Source organism: Poecilia formosa, unplaced genomic scaffold (assembly GCF_000485575.1).
Source record: "Poecilia formosa unplaced genomic scaffold, Poecilia_formosa-5.1.2 Scaffold368, whole genome shotgun sequence".
Classification (NCBI taxonomy): Eukaryota; Metazoa; Chordata; class Actinopteri; order Cyprinodontiformes; family Poeciliidae; genus Poecilia; species Poecilia formosa.
Window position 1 is genome coordinate 492620 of NW_006800307.1, and position 12407 is coordinate 505026.

The 12407-nt window shown below is 39.9% G+C and overlaps 1 protein-coding gene across 1 annotated transcript in view; it reads left to right on the plus strand.

Annotated features, from left to right (window-relative positions):
- Nucleotides 1-3528, plus strand: part of tbc1d13 (TBC1 domain family, member 13) — a 7853-nt gene extending 4325 nt beyond the window's left edge. Inside the window, exons 10-12 of the mRNA XM_007575050.2 lie at nt 666-826; nt 913-970; nt 2111-3528. Coding sequence (XP_007575112.1) covers nt 666-826; nt 913-970; nt 2111-2176 — 285 coding nt within the window. The 3' untranslated portion in view covers nt 2177-3528. The remainder of the gene's footprint in view (nt 1-665; nt 827-912; nt 971-2110) is intronic.
- The last annotated feature ends 8879 nt before the right edge of the window (nt 3529-12407 follow it).

Genomic DNA, 12407 nt, shown 5'->3' on the forward strand with positions numbered 1-12407 from the left:
GTGTTCAGTCTGTCGTCCATCGCTCCCACGCCGCTCCCAACTTCTGTTTGAACGGCCTGTTTACACCGATGTCCAGCGGTGGGAGTTCTTCTGTTAATCCTCCCGGAATGACGGCAAACTCCGAATCAGTTTGCTTCACTTCCTTTTCCACAGTAGCAGTGAGATGGGCGCACATGGAGTCGCAGATGAACGGGGACGGTGATGCGTGGAAAAACCGATCTGGTTTTACTGAGGCTATGCTGCAGAACTCGGACAACAATCCCTGATTGGTTTATTGCTGCTGGCGTCCGAACTTTACACTTTACGTCTCTCTGTCAGGGACAGATTTTGGAATTCAGTGCACACATAAGGCGCACCACTGATTTTTGAGAAAATGTAAGGCTTTTTGGTGCCTTATAGTCCGGAAAATACGGTAATTTACATTTCAATATAAAGTTAAAATAGAAATTATTTAATCAAGAAACAAATAATTTCCAATAAATTTAGTCTTTTGCATTAATTTCTGTTTAAATCAGGTTTCCAGTAGATTATCAGCCTGGCAGTCTCCAGGCTTTATTTGCCCCGCCAGGCTGAACCTGACCCGATACCTGACCCGATACCTGACCCGTTACCTGACCCGTTACCCGACCCGTTACCCGACCCGTTACCGGTTCTGCTGTCCTCAGGGGGAGCAGAACATCAAGCCTCAGTACTTCACCTTCCGCTGGCTCACCCTGCTGCTGTCCCAGGAGTTTCTGCTGCCGGACGTCATCCGGATCTGGGACTCCCTGTTCTCCGACCGGGACCGCTTCCACTTCCTGCTGCTGGTCTGCTGCGCCATGCTCATGTGAGGCTCCAGGTTCTGGTCCAGGTTCTGGTCCCGACCCGTTACTGTAGCTGAACCCTGACCCGTGTCTCTGTCCTCCTGTCCAGACTGATCCGGGACAGCTTACTGTCCGGAGACTTCACCACCAACATGAGGCTGCTGCAGGTAGATCCACTGCTGGTCAACCATTAACACCAGTTAAAGCTTCAAAGGGCAGAAAAAACAGGAACAAACAGACAGACGTCACATGTGGGGTTCCCCAAGGATCAGTCCTGGGAAACCTCCTGTTCAATATCTATATGATCCCAGTAGCTCAGGTTATACAGGAAATAAGATTAGTCACCAGGTGACCTTTGACCCCATCCAATCACCGATCAGATCCTGAGAACAAATAAATGTGTGGATGAGCCAAAACTTTCTGAACGGAAACTGAAGTTATTCAGGAGAAACAATCTAGAGTTGTAGATCTAGAGTCAGAACAGCTTCAGTTCATCCAACTGGAAACCAGAGATCAGGCTGACCCCTGACCTCTGACCTGAACATTGAGCCACATAAAGACAGTTTTAAAGTCGGCCTTCTATCAGCTGGAAAACATTTCCAAGATTAAAGATCTGCTGTTGTCATAGCAACCTTCCAGACCTCTCAGGTCTTCTGGTTCTGGTTCTGCTCTGCAACCAGAACCAAACCTGGAGAAGCAGCATTCAGCTTCTATGCACCACAAATCTGGAAACCCTGAGTTCCTTTAAGTCTAAAACCTGGTTAGTTGATTTGATTAATAACTGGAACTTTGTTCAGCATTTTGAAGATTATTATTCTTATTATTTTGATGATACTTGACAACATATAATCAAAGTATTTAGTTTAATAATTGGTTATTACATCATAAATGACTTTGAATCGCCTCGGTGCTGAAATGTTGCAAACACCAACAAGTTCAGAACCAGGTTGGGTTTTTTCTGATCAGGATAAATTGTTTTAAGAGTTAAAACTATTTACTTTAATGAAATGTTCTGATAATTAAACGCCACAAACTGCTTTATCTGTTGAACTCAAATCTTAAAGTTCATTCCAGAACCAGTTCAGTTAAAAGATCCTTATTCATCCAAAATGTGGATTAAATGTTACAATCTGATGTTTTCCTAAAGGTTTTTGTTTGTGTTGATTTCAAACTTTAAAATCAAACATCATCTCAGTGAAGTTTGGCTTCAGAAATGAAGCAGAAGTCAAATAAAAAGCAGATTTTCTTTGGATCAGATTCTTTTCTCCTCCTGGTTCATTTACTGAAGCTTCTCTTTCCTTCCTCAGGATTATCCCATCTCAGACGTCCACCTCATCCTGACCAAGGCCAAAGAGCTGCAGGAGAACCGCTAACCTGGACAGAGGTCAGACTGAGAGCCGGGTCAAAGGTCAAACCATCCGTCATGGCAGCAATCCTCCTCTTCCTCACAAACTGATAGAAAATATCGTTTTATCGATCATCTGGAGGAGGAGCAGCCAAATGATCCGGTTGCCATGACGACGTCTGGAGGAGAGTCCAGCGGACCATCTGAGGCGTCGCTTCGTTTTTATAGAAACTTTTGGGCCTTTATGGAGCAGGAAGTGACAACATCCACTTCCTGTCAGGGTTTAACTCTCTACAGGAGAGCATCCGGTTCAGATTCAGTAGAACCAGTTCTTCAGCTCAACAGAACCTCCAGGATTTCTGGTCAGAGACTTTCTGAAGGTCCAGAACCAGCAGCAGGTACCAGATACTCAGAACCAGGGTTTGGACTTCACTATGAGACCAGACGGACCACCATGCTGTGCGTTTCCCACCTTAGACCCGTGGTTCTGGTCCAGTTCTGGTCCGGTTCTGGGTCTGGTTCTTGGTTCCGGGTGCAGACTAACACCTGGTGAAGCACAGTTCTGTCTGGTATGAATCTTCTCCAGAGCCTTACAGTTTTTCTCCTGGTGCTCAGAGAGCAGATTTCAGTTCAAACCCAAGTAAACAGGAAACAGGTCAGTATTGTGCAAAAGGTTTAAACCACCCACTTCCTGTGATCCAGACGTTCCTGAAATCTTTCATTGGTTTGAATCGACGGTTCTCCAGACTTCCTGAAGGTCTCAGTCCAGATTTTAGACCTAGAAGAATCCAGTGTAGTTTGGTGACTGACAGGTGCTGCAAATACCAAAAACCTGAATCCAAACCAAAACAGCTGCAGTCACAGGAAACAGCAGGCTGTTGCCTTCCACTCGATTCTCAACTCTCTTCACTGGTCAGTCTGGGATTCCTCCCATTGACTTGGATTTCTCCAGAAAAATTTCAGGCCAATCAGCAAACAGAAGAAGTTCTGAACGATGACGTTGATTTTCTGATCTGCTTTAGAGTCATAGTCTGTCTGTAGTTCCAGCGACAGCAGCAGAGGAAGTGAAGGAAGCCGGTCAGTTCATGGTCACTGTTCCAGATATTGAATTATTAACATCCTCGTTCAGATCGGCTCTTCACAGTGGAGGATGGTTGTTTACAGCGCATTTCTGGTAAACTTCATGTTGTTGAGCTGGTCATTACAGACGTCACAGCCAAGCGATGGTGATCGGGTAAAATTTAAAATGTCAACAGAGGAAACAGGAAGTGATCGGTTCTAAAGAGTCCAGAGCCTCTGGAGGAAACAAAGCATAGAAACAAAGAGCTGGTTTTTACCAGGCTAAGGAAATGAAGCAAAATGGAAAAACCTGCAAATAGTAATGATAAAATGCTGCAAATTCACTGCAAGAAACAGAAGTCCTCCAGACCACTAGGGGGAGTCGACCAGAAGAAAGTTGGAGAAGGAAAGAAAGGGTGTGTTTCACTTCACGAGTTTTCAGAGTATATTACATTACTACATAACCACAGCATGTTAACATGGTTATGTTACCAACTCTAGACTCCCCCTGCTGGTCAGGAGGACTTCTGTTTGCAGCTTTTGTTTTTACTGTTTCCCTTTTGTTCCCATTTCCTGTGGGAGTAAGATGTTTGTTGATTTGCAGGCTTTTTCTGTTGCATTTCATTTTTGTGTTTTTGAGTTTGCATCATTTGTTAATTTGTTAGCATCATGAGGTCACATCTAGAATCTCCTTCAGTCCAGATCAAGACTTTCTGTTGAAGTAAACTCTGATCTCTGATGTCTGCCGCATGTTGAGTCGGTTTTACCTGAACAGATCATTATGGTGCTAACTACCGTTAGCCATGCTAGCTGCTACCATTAGCCATGCTAGCTGCTAACAAGGAGTTTCTGTGGATTTAAACAGTAAAGAATCGTTTTAATCATGTTTGCTCATTGGGCCGAAGCTGCACTGCCGTCACGCTTTGAGTTTAGATGATTTGAGTCTGAGTTAAAAACTTTTCTCTGGAAATGAGTGAAAAAGCGTAAAAACTGGAGAATTTGTTGATCCAAACCACTTTGAATGATTTACAGGATTAATCTGGATGTTATGAGGAAATGAGGGTTTGGTTTTAGATTAAAAATAAAACCTAAAACTCTGCTGTTGATCATCTCATTAAAAACGGAGTGTTTATAAATGTTTCTTTAAAATCCAGGATATAAATCTGATTTTTCTCCCTCCTAAACAAAAACAAAGCAACAAAACCTTTTTTTTGCCAAATGAACCAAAAGTGATTTTATTTTCCAAACCATGAAGTCAGTGTTTGTTTTTGTTATAAACCACCACAGTGAAGGTTTTCCTGCTTCTATGACACTAAATGCATCACCAGATTTCCTGATTTGTCTTTAAGCTCTTTACCTACGATGCATCATAACGGCGTCTTACAGGAACGTTTTAGAGCCCAACTGTACAAAATTCTGGGTGTTTTCCAGGTTCTGCTGCAAACAGTTTCTCTGAAACACCTGCAGGATCCTGTGGATGTCAGTGCAATCTAAAACTGAGCCACTAGATGGCTCCAGTTAGGCAGACCGTATAAACTCTATCATCTGGACCTGGTTTGGTTTATGACGCTCATGAAGAACGACGGCGTCCCGACCGAACCGGATCAGGATGAAACCTGATTAATCATGTTGAGAAAAACTCTTAGTTTATATCCAATGAACATCTGATGTTATTGGAGCCTTTTGGATCAGAACAAATGAAGTTTACTGACATGGAAACCAGAATCGGTTCTGGTCCAGCTTTGACCCAAACACCAGGGACTCAGAATCTGCTGCTGGTTTTTGGGAGAAATTTGAAGCTCTTGACATTTTTCCCTCCTGATGTTCAAACCTTTCAGGAAAAGTTTCGTTGAGTTTAAATCACCAACGGTTACCAAGCTCCACATTCAGACCAAAACGAACTGAAGGTATTTCTAATGTGCACAAAGGTTTTTACTCTGAGGGATTGTTACCAACGACGCCCTCATCAGTTAATGTGTATTTATTTCTCCTGATGCTTTTCTGTTTGTTGAATTAAACTTGTCTTTTTGTTATTTGCATGATTTTACATTTTGTAAACCCAAATGACATTTTTTGTAATATCCTCCAGTGTTTAAAATAATTGTATATAAATTGTTTTTACATGTTTGCATATGTGGATTAAAATAAACAATGACAGAAATGTTTGAGTAATTAAATTATTAGGGTCACTTTGGCTGTGTGGGTAGTCGTCCTGCGATTGGAAGGTTGTAGGTTCGATTCCAGCTTCCTCCTGCCACATGTTGATGTGCCCCTGGGCACTTAACCCCAAGTTGCCTACTGACCTGAATATCAGTGTATAAATGTGTGAGCGTCTGTGAGTGGGAATGGGTGAATGTGACTCTAGTGTAAAGCGCTTTGAGTGGTCAAAATGACTGGAAAAGCGCTTAATAAGTTCAGTGCATTTATTCCTTTAAAATGATTTTTTTAACATGTAAAGGGTTAATAGAGCTGAGGCGGAAATTGAGACAGAAACTGAACTGGTTTCACTAAAACTGAATTAAAAGTCCAAACTGCTTTCAGGACGTTCACACCTGGTGGAGGAGCAGAGGAGGAAGAGTTTCCACAAACCGAAAGAGTAAAACAACTTCAACACGTTTTTACTCAAGTAAAAAGTATCTATCCAAGAAATTACTCAAGTAAAAGTCTACTCAAGTACTGAGTAGTATGTCAGAACAAATTTATTTTTGCGTTGAAATAATGTGCGGCCTCAGGCAACTTCATTTCTTCTGCACGACGGAGAGGTAAGCTGGAGCTGCAGGTCAGAGGTCACAGAGGCCATGTTCACACTGTGATTCACCATCTTTTATTAAATTAATTAATTATTAATTAAGCACACCTCTAGCTCATGACGGTCTGATCTCATTAAGAGATCTCACCCACCTTCATCGTAGTTTAAAATACAGGGAGGGCAAATTGGAGACCAGGTCAGACATTAACTACATTTGTTGCCAGATTGATGAAGGATTAAGGGATCAGTTCAGTGACACAGAAATTGTGAGGGCAGTCCTCAGAGTTTTCACACCTGGAAGTTTTAAGGAGATGTTAATGAAGAAGGACGACTTGACAGTAGAAGAACTTAAAGCCTTTCTGTAGCTGCTGTCAGGACAACTGCATCTGGTTTATTTTGTTTGTTTTTTTGTTGTTTGGTTTAAGGTGGCAGTAGTTAGATTTTATTTAATGTAAAACATTAAGTTTAAATCTAAGGTAATTTTATTGAATTTATGTTAAATGCATATTCAAATGTGGAGGGGGAACTTTTGTTTTGTTCCGTGGACCATGTGTTGCCCAGGGAAACATTGGCTGGCGCACTTAGAGCCACATGGGGCATTCAAGCAAGTACACCCATCGACATAATGGGCTCTTTGCACCTAAGGCGTTGACGTCACATCTCCAGGAGCCAATGCGGCTCACTTTTTTCCGCTTTGAGTTACCATGACTGGTAGAAAAGACCAAGTCGTATTTCAGATGCAAAAAAACAANAAACTTGTCTTTTTGTTATTTGCATGATTTTACATTTTGTAAACCCAAATGACATTTTTTGTAATATCCTCCAGTGTTTAAAATAATTGTATATAAATTGTTTTTACATGTTTGCATATGTGGATTAAAATAAACAATGACGGAAATGTTTGAGTAATTAAATTGTTTTAAAGGACTAAGTTATTTTTAACTTGTAAAGGGTTAATGGAGCCGAGGGCGGTCGGCCATTTTGTTCCATCAGACAGAAACTGAACCAGTTTCTCTCAAACTGAATTAAAGTTCAAACTGTTTTCAGGACGTTCACACCTGGTGGAGGAGGAAGAGTTTCCACAAAGAGTAAAACAACTTCAACATGTTTTTACTCAAGTAAAAAAGTATTTGATAAAAAAGTACTCAGTAACTGATCAAATTATCAATCAGTTAACATTTAAAAATTACATAATCAGATGGACCAAGATATAAAGCTAGGTGGAAATTTTGGTATTTTAAGGAGCAAAATAACAATAATTAGTGTAAATAACAAAAAAATGACAAAATAACCTGGAGTCCAGACCCAGCTGGTTCTGGTTCTGGTTCACAGACATCAGAATGACAGGAAGTTCATGATTCCCACTGAAATGAAATCTAAACTGAACAATTACAATCTGTTGACTTATATTTGAATAAATTAATCAAAAATAAAAACCTATTTCCTAAAGCGTTTAGGCTGAGAAACTGGACAAGATCATGAAAAGACAGGATAAAGGAGTTCTGTCAGTGATGAAATCCTGGTTTGGTATGTGAGGTCATATATACAACCAAGTCCAGATTCATAATCATAATGCCGACGTCTGCAGAGGATCTGACTGGAGAAACGTCTGACCTGGATCTGGAAGACGACCTGCCCTGATGCTGTTAAAGCTGCCATATATACTATAAATGTAACATTTAAAAAGCTGCATGATGTTTAAAGGGCTGTCCTATAACCAAGTTTATATAATCAAACTGCTTTATCTCTAAGTATCTATACATTAAGGACGAGGGTGCTGCTTAGGATAGATGATCCCTGGTGTGTATTAATAAAAATAAAGTTGAATAAAGGCTTGAATGTCATTTTTGCTGATTTTTGTTTCTTTGCTTTTGTTTAGCATCTTTAGACACATGAAGTATTTAACAGAAGAAAATAATTGCAGAAGCAGAATAAACCCTGGAGCTCACTGATCACTTTTTAACTCGTTGTTCAAACTTTATGGAGACGAATATTTTTACTCCATATGTGATTTTATGAGTCACACATGAACACATTAGTCTCCATAACATGAAGGGTGTAGCAGATCTGAGACTGTCATCACATCATCCATACTTTGCTTATATAAGACAGTTTTCTGCTCTCATAAGATTATTTAAAGCATTAATAGTTGTTAGTATCTAAATTATGTGTCAAACTTGAGGCCTGGGGGCCAAATCCGGCCCGCCAAAGCTTTTTACGTGGCCCTCTAGACTCCAAAAAGACACAAACGGATAACAGAGTGTGCTTAAATATTATTTTATCAGTCAAATCAAAGCAGTTTTTGTCTGTTTGCAGCCAAATTACATCAATCAGTCCCTCATGTTTCACATAAATTATCATGGAAATTCACACAAAATCCCTGCACTGTTTTGCTCCAACACTTAATCATGAAAATGAAAAAGTACTTGTTACCAATTAATCTGCCAATGGAACAAGACATTTTTCCATGTTATGAGTGAAATAATTTCCTAATGAAACTAGAACTTTATCAATATTAAGAAATTATTGACTTAAACTCCTATATCTTGCTGAAAGTCATTAAGTTACTTTTACTGTGAAAGCTGCAAAGGCCCCGATGCTACAGTGAGGAATTGTAGAAAAACAGGATGGTGAAATAATGCTGTGTGCACTTTATCTAGGATGTTTGTTCTTTGAACAGGTCTTGTCGGCACACTAAGGGACTACAGGAAGTGATGTCACATGTGTGACACAAGGATGCTGAAGGGAGAAGATGTGAAACTGCAGCTCGACTCCCGTGTGCCGTTGGAGCAGAACAGGCCCTGCGGGGTGCCGATCTCTCCTCCTTACCACTTCTACAGATCTGCTTTCATCCATCGTTAAGAGCTGAAGTCTAGCTTTCCAAAATAGTCACTACTGCCAAGCCAGTCCACTGTGTTTCTGCATTAAAAGATGTTGACAGGAAATGTGTTAGGACCGCCATGTGGTCTGGGGCTCAGGGGGCGAAACACAAAGATGTCCAGAGAAAAGTGGAATGTAAAATGATTCATTACAAGTAAGGGTTTAACAAACCAAAACACAATTTAACCCAATTAATACAGAAAACAAAGACGACTAGCAAACTAAACAATATTAAGTGCAAATTAAATTACAAAATGTTCAAACAAGGTAAAGTAAACTCAGAACAACCCAGAAGAAAGGACACAGAGGGAGCACCAAACACCAAACTGTTCAACTGAACAAGCAGAAACAAGATCAAATAGTTAAATAAAAAACTGCACAAAGCCGCTGAAAGCACCAAAGGTGGGGGCAGATTCACAAAACCTCTTCCTGCCAACTGGAGGGATGGATTCAGGAGCCTCTTGGTTTATGATTAATGTTGATTGAAACATAATAACTCGTGTTATAATGACAGTTGGAAGCAATGAAAAAATTCTGTATTATGATTGATGTGATTAAAAACTGGAGTAATCTTTACTAAATGTACTATTGATTAAGGTAATGAGTTATGTGAGCTTGATTTAAGAAGTGAATGGAAAATAAATCATAAATGGGTGTTCTGGTTCGAGTTGGATGGAAAGTCCTGTACCTTGTTACAATCAGAGGCTGTGTGAAAAGAAGAGCTGTGAGCACAGAAGAAACAGGAAGTGAAACTTATAGCAGCACCAGGTGTTGAGGGCAGATAGCAAAGTCGTTAGCTAGCAGCTAGCTAGTAGCACAACAACAACAGCCTAATGTCTGTATGATAAAAATCCTGAATGAGATCAGAACAGTTTCTCCTCCCCTGGCTGTCTCCTCCCCTCAGTAGTTCTTCAGAGAAAGGCAGACAGAGGCCTGTCAGTGTCTGTTGTATTTCATTTCCTCTCTGCTTAAACCGCTGAAGCAGAAACGAGACTTCAACGTTTTCCGTCATCTGACAAGCAGCAGGTCTGCTCCACTTTATTCACCAGAAACTGATCTGTAATCTGATCGTTCGCTACGTTCAGCTCCAGTTAGCCGCCTGATCTCACTGTGGAGAGGCAACTGGGTCACGGGCAAAAGGTCAAAGGTCACAAGGGGACCGGTGGGCTTATGTTTTTACAAAAAAAAAAAAAATAAATAAAAAAAAATTAAATAAATAATAATTTTAGTACATGTTATTATGTGTCAGAAGAGGGTTTAGAAAATAATAATAAAAAACAAGTTTGACCAAAAGGGCACTTGGGGGCAAGGAGCAAAAGGGGCAGGTGCTCAGGCCCCCCAGAGCCCCCCCTCTGCACGTGCCTGTCTCATAATCTGTTTAATGAGTTTCTTGAAGAAAAATAATCTTTGATTTAAGCTGTTTAATCCTGTTTTTAACCTGTTTTAGTTTAATTCGTTTCCTAAGTCCTCTCACATTCCACCTTGTAATTTTTATGTAAGAGATATGAGGGTTAACTTGATCCATAATATTAATACATGATGCTGAGTTAACATAAAATGCATAAACCAGGGGTGTCAAACTCCAGTCCTCGAGGGCCGCTGTCCTGCAGTTTTTAGATGTACCACAGGTACAAAACACTGGAATGAAATGGCTTAATTACCTCCTCCTTGTGTAGGTAAGTTCACCAGAGTCCTGCTAATGACCTAATTATTCTATTCAGGTGTGGTGCAGCAGAGGCACATCTAAAAGTTGCAGGACAGCGGCCCTTGAGGACTGGAGTTTGAGACCTGTGGCATAAAGGTTTTGAATAAAATAAATAACTAAATGAGAAAAGAAAACCCTGAAAATGACACATAACACTTAAATCCCCCCTCACTTACTCAGACTAATAAATTGGGGTAATAAAAGGAGAAGCTGAACTGTGGAACCATGTCAACAGTGGTGCCTGTGAACCATAATTCATGAGACATTTGACGCTAAAGATACGGTTTTATTATGACTTGATGCTCGTCAGGCCTTTGTTAAAATCACCCCAGACATTAAAACAATCATCCCAACAAACTATGATCCTCTGGTCAGTGAAGTGAATGGGTCACTGAATAAATGGATGATAAGGCCCATATCAGTGATTGGCTGAATAAACATGATCAAAATGAATATATTACCAACATTTTTGTATCTGTTTCAGTCAATTATTTTGCCTCTTCCACAACAACCTTTGATGGATTACACTGTATTTTAATAGATTTAATTGGAATAATAAAAAACCCAGATTAAGACGTCACCTGTTGTACCTGCCATATGAGAGGGGGGGGGGGGTTACAACTCCCCAATCTTAAATTGTTTTATTGGTCCGCCCAGCTGCGCTCAGCCATGTTCTACTTTTCAACCGAAACGCCCCAGCATGGATAAAAATTGAACAATTAGTAACAAACCTTAGATTAAATCTGTATTTGTATTCTGCCAAAACAATTGATAAATATTACAAAAAAAAACTTAAAATAAAAACACAATTGATGTTTGGTATAGGACCCTCAATATATTGAAGTCCCTCTATTTCCTGTTTTTCACCTATTTGGGGGAACAGATATTTTAAGGCAGGAAGACCTGAAGGAGGTTTCAACATCTGGTCAAATAAAGGATCTTTAAAGGATGACAGACTTCTTACATTTGAGCAGTTATGCCAAATATTTAGCATTTCAAAGAAACATTTTTATAAGTATTTACAAATTAAAATGTCGGTCAGAGTTGGAAGTTGCTCTATTTCCATCTGTGATTCTTTTCTTACTCATTTTGTATTTTGTACTTTGTTTTTATTGAGTACTTTGTTTATGCGCCCGAAATAAATGGCTCTTCTCTTGAACTTTTTAAAAAAACATTGGGGTGATTTGATTGGCTGAGCTGCAGATGACGCACACAAACATACAGACAGTCTGTTTAATGCGGAATGAGTGGAGTGGATTAATGATGCTCACTTTTTAAACAATAAGAGCTTAAAACTTCAGACTTTGGGTAAAATATGAAGTATTTTCAAGTAAACAAGTTCAAATCCAATTCAAATCAGTCAATAGTGTTAAAAGTCACAAGTCTGAACATTTGTTTCTAAAGTCATATTAATAATGACTGGAGTCCACACATCCGGTTCATAGCTTTAATTTCTGAGCAGTTGAATCTAACTGAAGATTCACAGCCAACAACTTAAATATGGAAAAGTGTATTTTTAAGCTTTTCTTCTCTCAAAGCGCTTATTTAATGTTTTCATCATATTTCAGTACAATTTTAAGAACTTTATTTTAGATGTTGATACTTACAAATACATTTTATTTGGCCAGTTTTTATTTATTGTTTGCTTTTTCAGCCAATGGAAATACGCGTTTACACCACGTGGTCACAAAGGTTCTGCATCATATACAAGCCAGCGTGGAAAGCGGTGCGCCGTGTTGGTGGGGTTAGTTCTCCGTTTCAGGCAACAGGATGCCTGAGACGGATCCTGTTTCAGACATCCTGTTAAACAGGATGATCCACTTGGTCCAGCAGCAAACTTCAGCCATATGTCTGAATCTTAGTTCA